Source organism: Chelonia mydas, chromosome 3 (genome assembly GCF_015237465.2).
Source record: "Chelonia mydas isolate rCheMyd1 chromosome 3, rCheMyd1.pri.v2, whole genome shotgun sequence".
In the NCBI taxonomy this organism is placed as follows: domain Eukaryota; kingdom Metazoa; phylum Chordata; order Testudines; family Cheloniidae; genus Chelonia; species Chelonia mydas.
This window is the reverse complement of record NC_057851.1, coordinates 82,563,752-82,584,501: the sequence shown is the minus strand read 5'-3', so window position 1 is coordinate 82,584,501 and position 20,750 is coordinate 82,563,752. Positions and strand designations below refer to the sequence as shown.

Sequence of the window (20,750 nt, the reverse complement as noted above, 5' to 3'; positions counted from 1 at the left end):
AAAGAGTTAGGAGAAGGATGAGAGAATAAAAATTCAGAGTTCATAGACAGAACATAATATTTCTTATCTGCTCTCTTGCATGTAGATAGAATTGTGGCTGGAGTGTGCTAGATAACCTTTGCAGGGTCCAGTAGAGCATCATTAACAGGAAAGGCAAAGCAGGGAGATGAAGCTGTCTGAAGGATGTCAAGCAGCTTATGATGTGATTCTTTGACCTCCTTGTCTCTTGACAAGGTCCTGAAACTACTTGCAGTTGTTTGCCAGGGATGGAGGAGGTGGCATAACTGCTTCAGCCAGGGATGAAGAAGAGATGCTGGCCAGTGGAGAGACACCTTCATCAGCCTTAGCTTCCTGTTCCACAAAGACTTCTTCCTGAAATTCCAGTTTCCTAGAGCGGGAGGGTGATGAAAGTTGTCTATCTGTGACAGATGGTGCTCAAGGCCCTAGAGAATTGCTGGCAATAAGTCATCCAACGATCCCAGTATGACTGAGGAGGTGGTGCATATGGCATGAGTGGAGGCATCCATGGGTGTTCATACCAGTGAAATGGTGGTTATAGCCATCTCTCATGAGTGATACCAATCTCCTCAGAGACCTCTGGAAAAGAACCTCTATATGAATGGAGAGGAGAGCATTGCACAGATATTGGGGAGACTGAGAAAAGATCTTCATCAGAATCCTCCTCTTCCAATCATTCTATGGCAGTGGAGTGCCCTGGAGAACTTGAGAGACAGTCTTTGGAAGTCTTATTAGAGGAATTTTGGGTCTTCCTCTTAGATGCCCTCAAGGAGTACGATGTGGAGATAGTGGAGGCAGTGAACTTACCTGGAGACCAACGTTCGGGGGGAGGAAGTCCCCTGCCCAGTGTCAGAGGCAGGGCACAGTGAGCTGTCCATCATGAGAAGTTGAAATTTGATCTCCCTATTTTTTCTGGCTCTAGATTTTAATGCCAGACAGAAGTGGCACTTTTGGGAAATACGAGATTCCCTGAGGCAACAGATGCACTGGGAGTGTTCATCATTCACCAGGATTGCCTCCCAGCACAATAGGCAACATTTGAAACTTGGGGAACTGGGCATACACTTCCAGTAAAGAAAATTTCTCCCCTCCTTAGAGTTTATCTATTAGCTATATATAAAAGGGTGTTTTGTTTTGTTTTTTAAAGCTACTACAACTAAAACTACTAAGTACTAAGTACTAAATACCATTAAGAACAATTAACTATTAAAAGAGCTAAGAGGACACAGTTGAGGTAAAACTCAGCGCAGACAACTGCTAAGGCTCCGTCTGAGGCCGAAGCAATTGAGAAGGAACTGAGGACAGTTTGCCAAGGTAGTGCTATATCACAAGAGCTCAGAGCACAAGACTGAGTAACTTACATTCACAGACTGAACAGACATTGCTCTGAAAAATCTATGATCAAAGCAAGCACATCTAGAATGGAGCACCCATAGGGACACTACTTGAAGACTCAGTTTTGTAGATATATGAAGCATATTGGCTAAAACAGGTAAATTATGTGACCATTTGCATAGCTCTATAATCCCATTGTACACAGCCCTAGTTGCGTTCCACTTCTGAACAAAATTTTAGCAGTTAAAAATATATTTTAAGTCTTTACTAATAAGTAGGTTCATTCTAACAGTAGCTAGGAGTGTTTTTCCAAATACTATAATCAGTGCATAAACACTGAGTTGTTTTTCATCGTAGGACAGAAAGCTGCCTGTGTCACCTCCTTCTTGCCAGAGTATATACCTCTGTAAACATTCTATGGAACAGCAGAACTTCTCAGAAAATTCTTTTTGACTAATAGTGTACCTGAGGTATGGGGGTGGGGGGGGAGAGTGTGTGTGTGTGTGTGTGTGTGTGTGTGTAGGAGGGAATATTTGCACAATGTACTACCTCCATAAGAAGTTTGCTGCTCTAAGCTCTGCAGATCAATTTATGACCCATATTGTATGAAAGGGGACCAACAGCAGCAAAATAAGACAAAATAGTAAACAAGTAAGACAGATTAGCTTTTATGACCATCAATCAGTGAAAAATAACTGAGAAAATAATTAAAGAGAAACTAATAAGCATCAGAAAAGGGTATAATCTGATAATGACAAACCAGAACCACTTTTGTAAATGGTAAATCATATCTCCAGCATTAGATTCCTTTGAAAGAGTTAAATGCACACAGCATACATAGAGTAAAACATTTCTCCTACATGCACACTTTCTACATCTTTGCCTCTTAATGGATAGGTTTCATATTAAAAATAACAGATGTAACACAATCATAGCCACATTTAATGGCTGCATGAAGTTTATTTTTAGAGCAAATACATACTGTACTTTTCTACATCTAAACTATATCTTCATCTACTTTTTTATTAGATCATAGGCATACATCATTTTACAGACTGAAGAACAATATTAAAGCAAAGTTCAAATAAGCTAATTCAATATCTTTCAAAATTCACTTCCCTCCACCTGCCTCTTCCATCTTTAAGTCACAATGGATACCAAGGGAATACAGATAGGAATTGTATCTGGTTTCAGAGGAAAGTAACAACGCATTCCTGGACCTAAAAATGCTTAATTAAATGGAATTATGATTAGGAATACATATCAAATTAATACAGTATTGGGGGAAGATTTACAAAGACATGGGCCACAGGCACCTCATTCCCATTGACTTTCAGTGGGAGTAAGACCTTTGAAAATCTACCCCAGAATATCTAATAAAATATGTTAAACTAAACATTTGGATCTTAAGGAACACTGACAGCTTAATTTATTAGTTAACTGACTTGGGAAACTGTGTGTTTAGTTGTTTACTTTAAACTTAAGGGGATTTTTTTGTTTTTGTTATTAAAGTAGTAAACATTCCTGCCTTAGCCCTGCTGGACTTTTAGTGCCTAAAATCTCCCGGTTTGGCTTCAGTAGCCTCTGGGAGATAGAGGGAGCGATCAGTGGGGCCCGTGGACCTCCTGGAGTACCCTCAGTGACCGCAGGGGTCCACGGACCCAAGTTTGAGAAACGCTGCACTAGATCGTATCATTGCTTTAGGGGAATGAGATTCAGAGTGAATCAAAGGCCCCTTCTGCAGAATAGAAGTCCTTCATGACTGGTTTGTTGGAGCACCATACGGTATTGTGAGGGGCACCATGTGTGGAGATTAAGGAGACCTTGAGTACATACAGGTTCCATTCCAGTTCACGAACATGATACAAGATATGCTTGTGCTAATTTACATAACAAATACCATGTGCCAAATGCTCTTCAGTTTCTTGCAATTCATTGTATGAAAACAGGTTGTAAAACTTTAGAAAAATAAATCCAATTTGGAAACAAATTTCACTGATATTTCTGAAGGGTTTTCAATAGAAAATAAAAATTTATTTTAAAATGTAATTTTTAAGTTGACAGCAGCCCTCAGTTTCTAAAAACAACCTTAACTGACTGTGTGTATTCCCTTCACCTTCATTTAATGAAGAACTGGTGTAAATATTACAACTCTACAAACTTTTCGTCTCTGTTAACAAGTGAAAAAGAGACAAGGTAGGTGAGGTAATCTCTTTTATTGGACCAATAATATTACTGTCCTCACCCACCTTGTCTCTCTAAGAGACAATATACTGGGACAGAAACAGTTACAACTACACTGCGTAGGAGTGAAAAACTAATAGATTCTATGTATGGGCCTCAGCATATTCTGGTGATCATGTCATTCTGGCGATCATGTCATTCTGGCATCAGCAAGCAACGTGAGGAGGGATAAAAGTATGTGTGTGGGTGGTTGGGGGAGAGAAGGTCTTCGAGTTAAAGGGAAAATGGATGATGTAAATACAGTGAGCTTTCTAGACCCACAGAGGGTGGATTGAGTAGAATTGGTTAACCCTTTCACACAGGAATGATAGGGAACAGAATTGCTTCTGTACTATATGTTAATGTTGGTAAAATGTTTAATATGAAAAGTACTGTATAAGTATTAAAAGGTCTATACTAGTAAAGATATTCACATGTTTTGCCACAAACATCAGGTAGTCTGAGGGAGGGTCTGTGGCTGAAATGAGGAGTTATTTGGATCTGTTATATTTAACATATGAGGTAAAGTTTTGGAGTTAACAGAAAAATTATAGATTAGACTTGATGGTTGAGAGAAAGGAAGTTTCTGGATATAGGATGAGTTGATACAGGATAAGAGTTAAAGTTAATTGCAGAACCTTAAAACAAAAGTTTCCAGGCTTTTTTAATTTACTTAAATGTTTCAATAACATTGCTTTATTTGGTAGTATTTACAAATTTAACCATGTAAAAGGAGGAAAATTTATGTCTGATAATGTCAAACAATGTAGTTTTATGAAAGAACAAAATAAGTTGCCTTGCACCCTGCTAGTAGAGTTAATAAACATTACAGACTGTGCATATATAATGCTACGGCTCTAGTTGGGTCATTGGCAGTGAGAAGTGAAATTGGGACCTCTGGATCTTAAAGCATGAGCCTCTATTGCATGACCTAAAAGGTCCAGCTCTGCTGGTTCAAAGCCAGCAGCAGACTCGTGAACCTCTGTTTAGCATAGCCACTACTTGAGGAGGACAAGCAACACACTGAATCGACACAGGTTACATATGACTGAGTACAAAATATTCATTTATGACAGTGACTATAGCAAGATATAGTTATATATAGCTATAAATATAATTATCAAAAGAAAGCAGAACTCTTACCTTACAAAAGAGCTTAAAAGAAGTCCAACAAACCCCACTGCAGCTCCAACAACGGCTATTATTCGACAACCAAATATGTCTGTGAATACACTGACTATGGGAGAGCAGAAGAAAATCATTCCCATGGACAGGGAACTCACCCAGGCTGCAGAAAATACAGGGTTGTTATTAAGAATAAGAGATTGATTCAAGCTTTCAATTATATGATGTAAGAACAGATTGTAATAGTTTTGTTTTAATGGAAACAACATGGAAGCATATGGTAAAAACAGAATCATAGAAATATAGCACTGGAAGAGACCTCAAGAAGCATAGGCTCAATTCTGTGGGTGCTCCAGGCACCCATGGAAAAAACAGTAGATGCTCAGCACCCACCGGCCATAGCTGTTCCTTGTCCCCGCTCATCAGCTGATGGCAGGGGCACCGCCGCCACTGCCCAGCAGCTGATGGGGACTGCGCCGCCACCAAAGAAGCTGATAGGGGGTGCTGCTGCCAAACAGCTGTTTGACGGCTCAGGGAGGGACTTAGGGGAGGGTGAAGAGAGGCGGTTGAGCAGGAACCTTGGGGAGGGACTGGAATGGGGGCAGGAAGAGGCGGGGCAAGGGTGGGGCCTTGAGGGGAGGGGCGGAGTGGGGGCAGGGCCTCATGGCAAAGCAGGGGTTGAGCACCCCCAGCAAAAAGGAAAAGTTGACGCCTGTGTCAAGAGGTCATCTAATCTACCATCACTACTACCGCCCAGCCAGCCACTCTGAGGAAGGCCAACATACACCTAGATCATCTCTGTCGGTGTTTATCTAAGCTCTCCTTAAAAAACTTCCAGTTATGGGGATTCTACAACCTGCAGCCTGTTCCAGTACTTAACTATTTCTAACTATAAGGAATTTTTCTAACCTAAATGTTCCTTGCTACAGATTAAGCTGATTTCCGCTTGTACTTCCTTTAGTGGACATGGAAAAAAATTGATCACCATCCCTTTGGTAACAGTCCTTAACATATTTGAAGACTGTTGGCAAAGCCCTCTTTTGTCTTCTTTTATCAAAACTAAACATACCCAGTTTTTTAACTTTTCCTCATATGTCAGGTTTTCTAAACTGTTATCATTTGTGTTGCTCTCCTCTGGACTCCCACTAATTTGTCCACATCTTTCTTAAAGTCTGGTGCCCAAAATTGGACACAATACTCCAGCTGAGGCCTTACTAGTGTCAAGTTGGGAGGAACAACTACTTCCCATGTCTTGCATACAACACTCCTGTTAATACAGCTCAGAACGATACCGAAGACCTGAAGAAGAGCTCTGTAAGCGCTAAAGCTTGTCTCTCTCATTAACAGAAGTTGGTTCAATAAAAGATACTACCTCACCCACCTTGTGTCTCAGCAAGATATTAGCCTTTTTGGAAACCACATCAAGTTGTTTGCTCATATTCAACAGGTGAAGATCTATTATAACCCCCTGATCCTAGTCAGCCGTATTACTGCCTAGGCAGCTCTCCATTTTGTAGTTGTGCATTTGATTTTTCCTTCCCAAGTGAAGTACTTTGCACTTCACTTAATTTTATTTTATTTTATTGAATGCAGACCAATTCTCTAATTTATCAAGATTGTTTTGAATTCTAATCCAGCCCTCCAAAGTGCTTGCAACCCCTCCAGGCTGGGTGTCATCTGTAAATTTTAGAAGCATACTCTCCACCTCAATATCCAAGTCATTAATGAAAATATTTAACTGTACCAGCCCCGGAACAGACCCCTGCAGTGCCACACTAGATATGCCCTTGCAGTCTGACAGCAAACCATTGACAATTACTCTTTGAGTTCTGTCTTTCAACCACTTGGGTGGGTACCTTATAGTAATTTCATCTAGACTACATTTCCCTAGTTTAGGAAAACATCATGTGGGATTGTGTCACAAGCCTTATGAAAATCAAGATAAAACACATTACTGCTTCCCCCTATCCATGAGGCCAGCAGTCCCCAAACTTTAGAGGGTCACACCCCCTTTACCCATCTGTACCCCCTTCCCCACCCCCAGAGCTGGGGCCAGGAGCGGGGCCGTGACTGTCTGGGGACGGGGACAGGGGACACGTACTGGGGTAAGGAGGGCCGAGGCTGGGACTGCAGCAGGGAGTGGGTCTGGGAATGGGGTCGAGGCTGAGGGCAAGAGCGGAGCGAGCAGCCGGGCCTGCAACAAGGTGAGGCTCTGTTCCCAGCCTTGCCCCAAGCCTCGGCCCCAGGCCAGGAGCAGAGTCATGCCGAGGTTAGGGACAGGGACGGGAGCCAGGGACACAGCTGGGGGCAGGATCAGAACAGATCTGGGGATGGGACCAGAGCAGAGCTGGGGGCAGGGAGCGCTCCTTCTCTGCCCCCCGTGGGGACTGGCCCATGCCCCGCCATGTCCCCCAGATGTTCCTCCACACCCCCCAAGGGGGGCACACCTCACACTTTGGGGACCTCTGCAGTAGGCCAATAAATCTGTCAAAGAAGGAAATTTGCATGATTTATTCTTGACAAATCGTTGGCCATTATCTATCTATCTACCTACCTACTATTTTCTAGGTGCTTACAAATTGATTGTTTAGTAATTGTTCAAGTATCTTTCCAGGTATCAGGCTATAATTCCCCAGGTCCACTTTGTTCCCCTTTTAAAGACAGGCATTAAGCTTGCCCTTCTCCAGTCCTCTAGAGTTAATATTTCAACATGTACCTGAACAGCGGCAGAAATTGAAAGCTGGGTAAATTTAATATGTTAAGTAAAATTGGGTGTTACCTGCACCAGTAATGCAATTGACCTACAAACACTTTTTGCAATTTTCCCCCCAGAGATCAAACAGCATTCAAACCTAATTGCTTGACTTTCTTCCAAGGTAACTTTCTTAGTTCACACTCTGCCTCATGCCTCTTCTTTAATTTGTGATTTTCTCCTCCAAGACAGCAATGAAGTCACCTCACATGATTAGGTCTCAAACCCTGTTCTAGAATAAAAGGGTCTGAAATGTTCGGAACCAGAGGCACTGACTTTGAGTTCCCAGGGGTGCTCGACCCCCGCTGTACCCTAGCCCCACCCCCCTCCACCCCTTCACCCAAGGTCCCACCCAGCCCTGCCTCTTTCTGCTCCCGCTCTGCCCCCTCCCCAAAGTGCACCCCTCTTCCTGCCCCTGCTCCTCTTCTTCCCCCTCCAGCGCCTCCTGCATGCTGCTGAACATCTAAAATGTATTCTATGGAGGGGTGATGTCCTCCAGACGCGTGGGAAACATCTACATGACCATGGGATAAAAATGGAGTTGAAGAGTATAAGGAGACAATGCTTTTACATGTGGACAAGGAGCTCAGGTTGAGACCACTAGTTTATTAACATATGTTAATTACTGTTTTGTGGCAGCTCAGTAACAATGTCAGCCACTTTGAGATGGGAAAATTTCAAAAGGTTTGGTTAAGATGCTTACTCAAACATCTGATTTGCAAAATGGCATGAACAGATCAAGAGAACAGGAACTTCACATAAGACAGAGTACTTCCTGTTTCTGCTTGAACCACAATAACCATGACAAAGGTTATTCTCATGGTATTTCAGCACACTCTCTCTTTCAGTTCTGCCTAGAAGTAGAAGGTGGTGCAAAACTAGAGAAAATAAGTTAACCGAATGCATAAGTCTCAAAAAAGTTTAGATGAAGAAACACTGTACTTGTAATAGTGAGATGCTCCCACTAGGAAACTCAGGTATTTTCTGTATGTTAAGTGACAAAATATTAGAGAGACAAAGTGGGTGGAGTAATATTTTTCAATTGGACCAACTTTTGTTGGTGAGCAATGAAAGCTTTCAAGCTACACAGAATTCTTACAGAAATTGGTCCAGTAGAAAATATTACCTTACCCGCCTGTCTCTCTAATGTCCTGGGGCTAAGATGGCTACAACAACACTGCATACAGGTGAACAGATATGTGAAAGAAGGCATGTTGCATGTCAAAAGCCACAAACCAGTTTTATTTGTAGATTCTAAGATCAGAAGGGACCTTTGTGATCATACAGATAATCATTGTGATCAACTTGATAATACAGGCCACAGAACTTCCTCAAAATAATTTCTATAGCATATTTTTTAGAAAAACATCCAACCTGGTTTAAACATTGTCACTGATGAAGAATCTACTATGACCCTTGGTAAACTGTTCCAATGGTTAATTACTCTCACTATTAAAAATTTACTAAATTTCCAGTCAATTTGTCTGGCTTCAAATACCAGACATTGGATCCTGTCAAACCTTTCTCTGTTAGACTGAAGAGACCATCATAAAATATCTTCCCCATACAGATACTTGTAGACTAATCAAGCCTCCCTTTAATCCTCTCTCTGTTAAGCTAAATAGATTGCGCTCCTTCACTTTATCACTATAAGGCATGTTTTCTAATCCTTTAATGATTCTCATGGCTCTTCTCTGAACCCTCTGTAATAGATCACTATCCTTCTTGAATTGTGGGAACCTGAATTGGACACAGTATTACAGCAACAGTTCCACCAATGCCAAATACAGAGGTAAAATAACCTCTTTACTCCGATTCAAGATATTCCTGTTTAAGCATCCAAGATCACATTATCTCTTTTGGCCACAGCATCGCACTGAGAGCTCATATTCAATTGATATCCATCACCATTGCCAAATCTTTTTCAGATTCATGGGTTCCCAGGACATTTTGTTCCTAGATATGTAAATTTAGCTGTAATAAAACAAATATTTTGTTTGCTTCTGTCCAGCTTACCATGTGACCCAGATCGCGCTGTATCAGTGACCTGTCCTTTTCATTAATTTACCACTCCTCCAATTTGTGTGTCATCTGCAAACTTTATCAGAGATGATTTTATATCTTCTTCCAGTCACTGATAAAAATGTTAACTAGCATAGGTCCAAGAACCAGTCCCTCTGGGACAGTATTAGAGACACACCCATTCTTTTAGTACCAAGTCAAATGCCTTGCAGAAGTCAAAAAATATGTTACATCAATCAACACTATCGCCTTTATCAACCAAACTTGTAATCTCATCAAAAAAAGAAAATTAGTTTGAAAGGATCTATTTGCCATAAACACATGTTGATTGGCATTAATTAATTCTTTATTAATCAAGTCCTATCACAACCACTCCATTATCTTCCCTGGGATTGATGTCAGACTGACAGACCTATAACTAACACACGTCATGCTCTTTAACTTTTTTAAATACTCGTACAAAATTATCAGTCTTCTGGGAACTTCTCCAGTGTTCCAAGATTTATTGAAAATCTATTTTCATAACAAAAAAAATGTCTAGTCTGAAATTGTCACGCCTATTGTGAGTTACTTTTTTTTTTAATCACCTGTTATGATAAAGAAAAAAAATGGCTTTGTGTCTAAGGTACACAATTGGGAGTCAGGGGACTTGGATTTTATTCTGTTCTGACAAATAACTGCTGAGACTTTTGTACAAGTCTTTGAACCTCCTGTCCCTCAGTTTCATCTAAACAGTTTCCTCCATCTGTAAAGCATGGAATAATACTTACCCTACCTCAAAGTGGTATTGAGAGGCTTAATACACTAACATCATAGACCCCTCGTATCTTATAGAAAAATTATGAAGGTATTTTTGGGGTGCTTTTTGTACCAACATCATTTTTTTCCCCAAGTCAAAAAGAATCAAGTTTGACAGGTAAGTATAGCAATTGAATGAGAAATTATTGACTTTACCCTTTTTGAAGAAACTTAGCCTCAAAATAAATTTAAGACATTTTAAACGGAGTACAGAATGTGCACAGCATATTAGTTTATTTAGCTTACATTCAGGCTTGTCTGTCTTAACGTCCTGGCCACCCACAGGAATGGATATTTAAAAAAAGACAACACACATTTAATCCAATCATTCATGGAATTCTCAATTTATTTTTGCCCAAATGAAAATGTATCAAGTCTTGCACTGGCCCTGCCCAAAAACTTTACTCATTATACTGCCCCTGCCACATAATTGTCCTCTGCAGTTTCAAATACAAGTCACAATAAACATCCCAAACATAACATATGCAGGAGTGTGAAAAAATTACAAATGCTGCTAGCAAGACTAATGGAAATTTTATGGGATGGTTTATGTAATTAAAAACAACATTTCTCCTGGCTACTGGCTCTCTTCCTGCACAGAACAGCGCTAGAATAGAGCCAGAATATCACAGGTATGTATACAGCATACTAACTTCTACATATGACTGCGTTCACATTTATACAAAAAATGTTCTGACTGCCAAAGGAGAAAAGCAACTCTCCAGCAGTGTTGATGAGGTTGCTTGCAATTTGGAACATGGAGGGAGAGAGGAAGACTTATGAGTACCATTCTTTTGAAACTAATCTGCAGCTGGGAAAGAAATCGGTTGTGCCACAAACGTACATGGGAACCGGCATATCAGCAGTTGCTCTACTGAGCCAGGGGCTAGTTTCACTGTTCAAAATCCTACTTATTCCATGGCTCTCCCACTGGAGGGATATATTGCACTCATTACAAGCTGGATCACACAGCAATTGCTACTGTTAAGATTGCCTAAGAATTTTCATTCTACAGGGACCTTTTTAATTGCTTCTTTGTCAAAATTTTCACCCTGTATGATAATGATGTCCACTTGAGGGTGAATTATTAATTTAGACCATAAACAGTTCCACAATTTGATTATGAAGAGGGACCGGGAAGGGCTCCTAGTTGCCCCCCATATCCCCCCAAACCGGAACTGGGGCCCCAACCGCCCGAGGAGTCGGATAATGGTGAGCCCCAGCTTGCAGAGACACTCACCATCGAGCAGCAAGAACAGGCACTCTGCTTAGTAACGGCATTCCCCAAGACGTTCACCAAGAAACCCGGGCGGACTACGCTCACCTACCATGTGATCCAGAAGGAACCCGGGGTGGTGGTCCGAGAGACAACCCGGCCATTGACTAGGCGAATGCGGGAGGCCATAGAGGAAGAAGTCCAGGCGATGTTGGAGCTGGGTGTTATTGAGCGCTCCCAGAACGAGTGGCGGAGCCCCGTCATCCTTGTACCAAAGCCAGATGGGAGCCGACGGTTTTGCATTGACTTCCGGAGGGTAAACGCCATCTCAAAATTTGACGCCTACCCGATGCCCTGCGTCGATGAGCTCCTCGACCGGCTTGGGGAGGCCTGTTATATCACCACTTTAGATCTCACCAAAGGGTACTGGCAGATCCCCTTGGATCCCAGGTCCAAGGAGAAGACCGCGTTTGCCACCCCTTCAGGGTTATACCATTTCACCCGGATGCCTTTCAGCCTACATGGGGCCCCGGCAACCTTCCAGCGTTCGATGGACCGGGTGTTGCAACCCCACACGAAGTACGCTCCGGCCTACCTGGACGATGTGGTCATCTATTGCAATAACTGGCAGAAACAATTTAACCAAGTAGCGGCAGTCCTCCGGGACCTCCGCGCAGCCGGGCTTACGGCCAATCCAAAAAAATGCCGAATCGGGCGGGAGGAAACCACTTACCTGGGGTACACCTTGGGCCGGGGACAGGTCCGCCCCCTCATTAGGAAAGTCCAAGCACTCCGGGAATGTCCGGTGCCGACCACGAAAAGGCAAGGGCATCAACTTTTGGGCTTAGCAGGTTATTACCAGCGGTTTGTACCCCACTTCGCAAGCATTACGGCCCCGCTAACGGAGCTCTTGACCAAGGACAGTCCCCGCGGGGTGCATTGGTCCAACGAGTGCAAGACAGCCTTTCAAACCATCAAAGAACGGCTGTGTAGCGATCCAATACTCTTCAGCCCTGACTTTCATCGTGACTTTATTGTTCAGACTGATGCCTCAGGCATCGGGCTTGGGGCAGTCCTCTCGCAGGAGGAGGATGGGGAGGAACACCCGATTGTTTACCTCAGTCGGAAGCTGTTCCCCAGAGAACGAAACTACTCTGTCATGGAGAAAGAGGCCCTAGCCGTTAAGTGGGCAGTCGATGCTCTCCGCTACTACCTCCTCGGGGCCCCTTTATACTGGTTACGGACCACACACCCCTGAAGTGGCTTAATAAGATGAAGGACAATAATGCCAGGCTGATGCGGTGGTATCTCGCTCTATAGCCCTATGCCTTCACGATTCACCATCGGGCGGGACGAGACAACGCCAATGCGGATTTCCTATCCCGCCTCGGAGAGGGTGAGGACGCCAGCTCCGAAGATCGGGAGCTGGATTTGAGGGATGGGGTATGTAGGGAGCCAGGGTGGCTCCCCTCCAAACCAAAGGGTAAAGAGCCACCCTCTCAGCCTCAGTGGACGGGGCCAGGCCAAGCTTCCGCCAATCCCCGGAAGGGGAAGGGTGGGACAGGAAGTACAAAAGGCGGGGCCCTTTGCCCAGTGAGGAGAGCACCAGGGAGGGAGACAGACGCAGGCTGCTCCCTCGCGATCCCGCTGCTGACCCAGGTGAGGCCCTGGGCAAGGAGGAACCGGACCGGGAGGAAGGCCTGTGGCAACCAGGACTGCCAGCCGCTGAATACCCGGAGGACCTGGAGGGGCCCGGCTGCAGCCCGGGCCGGCGTGAGTCTGACACAGAGGGGGAGCTGGAGCTGCCAGCAGCGGAATACCTGGACGAGCTGGAGGGACCGGAGAGACCCGCCGGAGAGACCAGGTAGGAAGTAGCCCAGGGGCAGAACTGCACCGTGGGGCGGGTGTGTTTGGTCAGCGGGCGCGGATGGCCCCGCTGACCCAGCGGCAGGACCTTCGCCTCCCGCCACTGACCGGGCCCAGGGGCTGGAACGCAGTGGAGTTGGGTGGGCCTGAGTTCCCCTACCCCGGCCAGCCTGCCTTGGGTAGCAAAACTGCGCGCTGCAGACTCGTGCCGGCGCTCCCCGGCCTGAGGGGCGCGCTGCAGACTCGTGCCGGCGCTCCCCGGCCTGAGGGGCGCGCTGCAGACTCGTGCCGGCGCTCCCCGGCCTGAGGGGCGCGCTGCAGACTCGTGCCGGCACGCCTTCCCCACTAATTCCCCAGCGCCCGAAAGGTGTGACTGAGGCCTGCCAGTGGAATCATAGCTCTCCATCGCCCCTAGGGGCTCGGAGGACCGACTGAAACCTGTCACACTGGCACACTCGCCTCCTTGAATAAAAAAAGCCTACATTAAACAACATTTTACTGTTTTCTAGCTGCATTCCAAATGATAGAATTTCTTCTTTTAAAAACAAAAAAAACAGGAAGTTAAAACTGCATTCTAACAAATGTTAAGATTGCAAAAGTGAAGCAATCAAAAAATCAGGAAATGGCAAAATCAAGGCTGTATGATGAATACTAAGTATGATCTCTTAATTAATAAAAGAAAATGTTTTTTGTAAGCATGTGGTAGTCAGCAGAATTCACTGACAAGACATTAAGGCAACAAGCTTAGGATTCAAAAAAGAATTAGGCATTATTATGCACAAGAAAATTATACCAGCTAGGGCAAAAAAAATATATAGTGAAAATCAACATTCATGCTGCAAGACTTAAGCCTCCATTAACTGCCTGAAGTTAAGAAGAAAATCCCCCCAAAACATAGTATTGCATAATCAAGCCTCTTTTGAGAGGGCACAGGGGCAGGGAAGAGGAAAGTGACCAAGCTGAGATTTTCAAGATCTACTTCTGGTTTCCGGGAGGGCGGGAGAGGGAAAGAGAGAGAGAGAGAGCGAGCATGCACATGCTATATATAAAGTCTAGGCAGCAACATCATTACAATTCACCAGGTTCACCTATAGAAGATGTGAAATGCAGATGCTGAGTCACTGCAGTATTGGTGGAAGGAAAGGGACTCGGAAAAGGGGTAAAACATATCAGTTCCAAGCTTAATAGAGCAGCAGATCCCCATTCAGAAAAGAAACACTTTCAGGCAGGTTTCAGAGTAGCAGCTGTGTTAGTCTGTATCCGCAAAAAGAAAAGGAGGACTTGTGACACCTTAGAGACTAACAAATTTATTTGAGCATAAGCTTTCGTGAGCTACAGCTCACTTCATCAGATGCGTTCAGTGGAAAATACAGTGGGGAGATTTATATACACAGAGAACATGAAACAATGGTGTTACCATACACACTGTAACCAGAGTGATCAGGTAAGGTGAGCTACTACCAGCAGGAGAGCGGAACCTTTTGTAGTGATAATCAAGGTGGGCCATTTCCAGCAGCTGACAAGAACGTCTGAGGAACACTATTTGGAAGATATTATCTACAAAGATGAGTAACAGCTACTAAATTCTAATGCAGGGATCAGCAACCTTTGGCACGCGGCCCACCAGGGTAAGTCCCCTGGCGGGCCGGGCCAGTTTGTTTACCTGCTGCGTCCGCAGGTTCGACCGATGCCGGCTCCCACTGGTCGCAGTTCACTGCTCCAGGCCAATGGGGACTGCAGGAAGCAGCAGCCAGCACATCCCTCGGGCCACGCCGCTTCCCACAGCCCCCATTAGCCTGGAGCGGCGAACCGTGGCCAGTGGGAGCTGCAATCGGCTGAACCTGCGGATGCGGAAGGTAAACAAACTGGCCCGGCCTGCCAGGGGGCTTACCCTGGCGGGCCGCGGGCCAAAAGTTGCCAGTCCCTGTTCTAATGCATTGTTCAGTGTGTGCACCCAAGAGATCTAGATCTTACATCCTGGAAACAAGAGTGTAGCTCTTCCAGTGCACTAAATGCCCCAACAACAACTATGTGGTGAAACCAGACAATCACTATACTCTCAAATGAACTCACACAAGAAAATAAGACAAAACATCATATCAGATGTGGGTGAACACTTTTCACAAAGCAAATCACTCTATATGTGACCTATCAGTAAGGCTATGTTTTAGTTATGGGTATTTTTAGTACAAAGTCATGGACAGATCACGGGCAATAAACAAAAAGTCACATCCCAGTGACCTGTCCATGACTTTTACTAAAAATACCTGTGACTAAATCTTACCTGCTGGGAAGGGAGCACTCCTGAGAACTGCTGCTCCTGGGGGGTATGGGGGGCGGCCCACGGACTAGCTGCCTGGGGCTGCCAGAGCAGAGGCCGGTGCAGCTGGCTCCGGAACTTCCCCAGCTACTGGGATGGCCCTGGGGTCAGCCACACCTGCCGCTGTAAAATTCACGGAGGTCAGGAAAAGTCACAAAAGCCATGACTTCAGTGACCCCTGTGAATGATTCACAGCCTTACCTATCAGTCCTCATCCTCAAAGGAAACCCACACAACACTTCCAAAAGATGAGTCTGGGAGCTTAAATTCATAATTTTGCTAAACACTAAAAATCATGGTCTTAATAAAGATACTGGATTTATGGCTTATTATAACAATCTGTACCCTACTAACCCCCTTTTTTGTCCTATGACTACAGGCGTGCTAACAGGCCACTTCACCTTAAATGGTCTCCTTAGAATATGTGCTATTTATGCTAAACTATCTGTTTGCCCTTGTATTTAGCTGTGACACTCTGAGTACCTTTCCAGGTCTGAGGAACAGCTCTGTGTAGCTTGTCTCTTTCACCAATGGAAGTTGGTCCACCTTCTCTCTCTAATATCCTGGGACCAACACAGCTACAACACTGCATATATCCTGGAAACAAGTAGATCTGCTTACATAAGCACCGCTGTAAGGTCTCCCGTGTAGCCGCTCTCTGCCGGAGGGAGAGAGTTCTCCTGCCGGCATAATTAAACTACCCCTAATGAGCAGCAGTAGCTATGTCAGTGGGAGAGTGTCTCCCGCTGATATAGGGCTATCCACACCAGTGCTTTGTTGGTGAAGCTTCTGTTGGTTAAAGGGGTGTTTTTTCACAGCCCTGACCAATAAAAGTGTTAGTGTAGACAAAGCCTAAATGTGCAGGCTCTAAAATACAGAGAAATTTGACACTCGGTCTGTGAGAGTATTTGCTGTTGTCATTTTGCCTAAAGAGTGACTCTTGACTTGTTTGTCCCTTTGTCCTCTCTCTTTCCTGAATCCCTTCCCATTCCCTCCCTTTCTAATAAGGTAAACTCTGTGGCTGTTACCAAGATTTTAGTATAAAGTTCCTTGATTGTGTGAAAGTGTACTCTAATGCCAAGAGTAACAGCACCAGGATAACACAGAGAAAGGGTTTTTGAAAAAATTAGACCTCTCAGAGAGAAGTCGAAAGGATCAATTACCATCTCTGGATGGTTAAATATTCAGAAGTTACTAAATGAAATAAATGGAGTGGATTCTGATAGAGCAGCAGATTCTCATTCAAACCAGATAAAATTGTGTAACAAACAAACAAAAATAAATGCCATCAAGTTGTGTTAGACCTCGCTTTACTCAGCCAATAAGGAATAATATTCCTTGAATCAAGCATTCTAACAACAAATAATTTACTGGATAATTACTTTAGACTAATAGTAGGATATCTAAGAAAACAAAACACAATGCCAAGATCATTTAAAATTATGCATGTTAACTGATATTACAAGACGGGGGAGGTGAGAGTGGAGAGGAATTGCCAAAAATGCCTTTTTTTTTTTAAATTACATATAAAGTCAAGATTACCACTCTTCATTGGAATTTTTCAGCATTAAAACTCCAAACATATTGGACCATGTTAAGTTTAACTGATGACCACAAACTAGAGAGTATTTATTCAATCAGCAGAGTTCATCTCACCAAAACTGCTATTGCCTGCACATTAATGTAGTGGAAACTCAAACAGAGAACTTAACTGTCTGTAGCCAGCATCCCTACAAGCTGAGTCAGAAAGAGATTGCTTTCCTGGACAAGACGACACGAGATATGCAAACCTGGGTGAGCTACAAATCATTTCACATATTACAGAGCACATTTAATACTACTGAATTAACCCATCCAGCACCAGTAGAACAAGAACTGATATTGGTGAGGCTTTACTGCTAGGAAGCTAACCGAACTATTCCATCCTCTTTACTTGACATAGGAAAACAGCACTTGCCATTTAGAATCAGATCAACAGTCCATCTAATTCAGAACCCTGTCTCCAGCAGTGGCCAGCACCAGATGTTTTGAAGAACGTGCAAGAAACCTGAAAATGGGAAATTACAGAATAAATCCTTCGAGATTTTTTCTTCCCACTCTCCATGAGTCAGAGGTTGTTTTATATCACAAGCAGGAGAGGGGAGGGGGTTCATTCAGTTCCAAATGTTTGGAGGGTTTTTTGTTTGGTTTGTTTTAAATGTAATCCTAAAGTTAATGTGGATATTTTCATTAGCCATAACAAAAAAAGAAAACGAAGAGACACGCACTTGCTGGAACTCTCATTCACTCCAAGGCCTTGTCTACAATTACAACTTGTCACTTTAACTGTTCTGTTATAGTTATACCAGTACAACTTCTTAGTTTTGATGCAATTATACTGGTATAAAGTGCTTATACTAGGGCTGTGTCTACACTGCCACTTTCAGCGCTAAAACTTTAGTTGTTCAGGGGTGTGAGAAAACACTCCCCTGAGAGACAAAAGTTTTAGCACTGAAAAGCGCCAGCATAGACAGTGCTTTGCTCCCGGCGATAAAACTACCACCGCTCGTTCGGGGTGGTTATTTTTTTATCGCCGGGAGAGCTGTCCCCCTGCGATACAGCGTGACTACACTGCCCACATCACAGCACTGCTGCAGCCGCACTGTAACGTGGGCAGTGTAGTCACGCTTTATCGCCGGGGGACAGCTCTCCCGGTGATAAAAAAAATAACCACCCTGAATGAGGGGGTGGTAGCTTTATCGCCAGCACTGTCTATACTGGCGCTTTTCAGCACTAAAACTTTTGTCGCTCAGGGGGATGGGTTTTTTTACACCCCTGAAAGACTAAAGTTTTAGCACTGAAAGTGGCAGCCTAAGGGGTTGTACTGGTATACCTTTTTTTAAAAAACCAAAATAAAGAGAAGCACATTCCTAATTAAAGTAGGTACACTAGTACAAAATTTGTACGTAGACCAGGCCCAGATTCCCCTGTTCTTGCTCAGTTAGCTGTGTCTCACTTTGTTTGGGGATTCTGTTATTCTGAAACAAAAAAGAAAAGAAAAAGAAATGCGATTAAAAGCAAGCGCTCACAGAGACAGTGGAAAATTATAAACAAACAGGTAAAGAAATAAGATCTGTGGAGACTCTTTATTCAATGCTTAATTTGTAATGAAAGAGGTGCTGGGGCTCAAGCAATTTATTTTACATTCATAACTGATACAGCAAGCCCAGAGGTGCGTGGGTATGAACTGCCAAGCTTAGATATGACGGGGCTCAGGCGTTGCAAGCCGTGGTACAAATTAAGCAATCTTATATCACTGTGTAATATTCCATTTGGCAAACATTTTCTTTTACATAAAATAATAATTTCCCCTAATCCAAGAAAAAAAAATAAAGCAAAAATGCATGTAATCAAGGAAAATTTTAGAAGACGTTAGAGGAAAGAAAATAATTGAGAGAGAAAATGTGACTACAAACTGTTCTGGGCATGGAACATGCTTTCTTTAGCGTGCCTAGTGTCTAGCACATTGTGGGTGCTCTCTACAGTAAAATAGTAACATTTGGATAAGTTGACAATATTGTTTAATCTGCAATTTAGACTTTATCAACTAATAAAACATAGAATGTCCATGAAATATGGCCTAAAATCAAGCCATCTTAGACTGTGGAAATAGAACACTGTGTTTAAAAGGAAACCATCACCCTGAACTTATCTAATTTCTTTTAAATTTTTGTTTTCTGATCGAGCACCGTTTAAGTGCAGACCAGGCCACAGAGAGAGAGACAGCTGCAACCAATCAATCCCCTAGCCCTTGTGTTTGCAACAGGTCCAAAGGAAACTTCTCAGACCACATGGCTTAATTCTACTCAGCTCGATTGTGACCCAGTGCTTTAGGGATAGCCGGTCAAAGACCCACTTGATACCTATTAACACTGTCAAGCATAAGAATACTATTTCTACCCTGTCAAGGTTCCTCCCCGACTCTGAACTCTAGGGTACAGACGTGGGGACCTGCATGAAAACCTCCTAAGCTTACTTTTACCAGCTTAGGTTAAAACTTCCCCAAGGTACAGATTAATTTTATCCTTTGTCCTTGGAATATCCACTGCCACCACCAAACTCTAACTGGGTTTACTGGGAAACGTAGTTTGGACACGTCTTTCCCCCCAAAATCCTCCCAACCCTTGCACCCCACTTCCTGGGAAAGGTTTGGTAAAAATCCTCACCAATTTGCATAGGTGACCACAGACCCAAACCCTTGGATCTGAGAACAATGAAAAAGCATTCAGTTTTCTTACAAGAAGACTTTTAATAGAAATAGAAGTAAACAGAAGTAAAGGAATCACCTCTGTAAAATCAGGATGGTAGATACCTTAACAGGGTAATTAGATTCAAAACACAGAGAATCCCTCTAGGCAAAACCTTAAGTTACAAAAAAGACACACAGACAGAAATAGTCATTCTATTCAGCACAGTTCTTTTCTCAGCCATTTAAAGAAATCATAATCTAACACATACCTAGCTAGATTACTTACTAAAAGTTCTAAAACTCCATTCCTATTCTATCCCCGGCAAAAGCAGCATACCGACAGACACAGACCCTTTGTTTCTCTCCCTCCTCCCAGCTTTTGAAAGTATCTTGTCTCCTCATTGGTCATTTTGGTCAGGTGCCAGCGAGGTTACCTTTAGCTTCTTAACCCTTTACAGGTGAGAGGATTTTTCCTCTGGCCAGGAGGGATTTTAAAGGGGTTTACCCTTCCCTTTATATTTATGACATACCCAAATGTGCCTAGATATATTTACTTGTATTTTTTCCCTATACTATGTATTGCACATAGATTTCAGTCTCAGAACTCCAAGACGGCTGGAACTAGCTTAACTATAAATTTCCAAACAAATATTTATTTGGGTTTTTACCAAACATGGAAAGCTTCAGCCACAAAATAATTGGTTTGAGAAAGGTGAGCAATGTAAAAAGGAGGAATTAGAAAGGAAACCACGCATTAATTTTGACTATAATGCTCATTATTAATATTATTATTAACACTATTGCGCACACACGGGTATATAAAAGCTAAATTCATGCTTATTACAGT

The 20,750-nt window shown here is 43.3% G+C and overlaps 1 protein-coding gene across 2 annotated transcripts in view; it reads right to left on the bottom strand.

Annotated features, from left to right (window-relative positions):
* SLC16A10 (solute carrier family 16 member 10) overlaps positions 1-20,750 on the bottom strand; it is a 168,734-nt gene that overhangs the window by 70,139 nt on the left and 77,845 nt on the right. For both annotated transcript variants that reach the window (XM_043542816.1, XM_037894649.2), the window contains exon 2: positions 4,720-4,864. In XM_043542816.1, the coding sequence (XP_043398751.1) occupies positions 4,720-4,864 (145 nt within the window). The remainder of the gene's footprint in view (positions 1-4,719; positions 4,865-20,750) is intronic.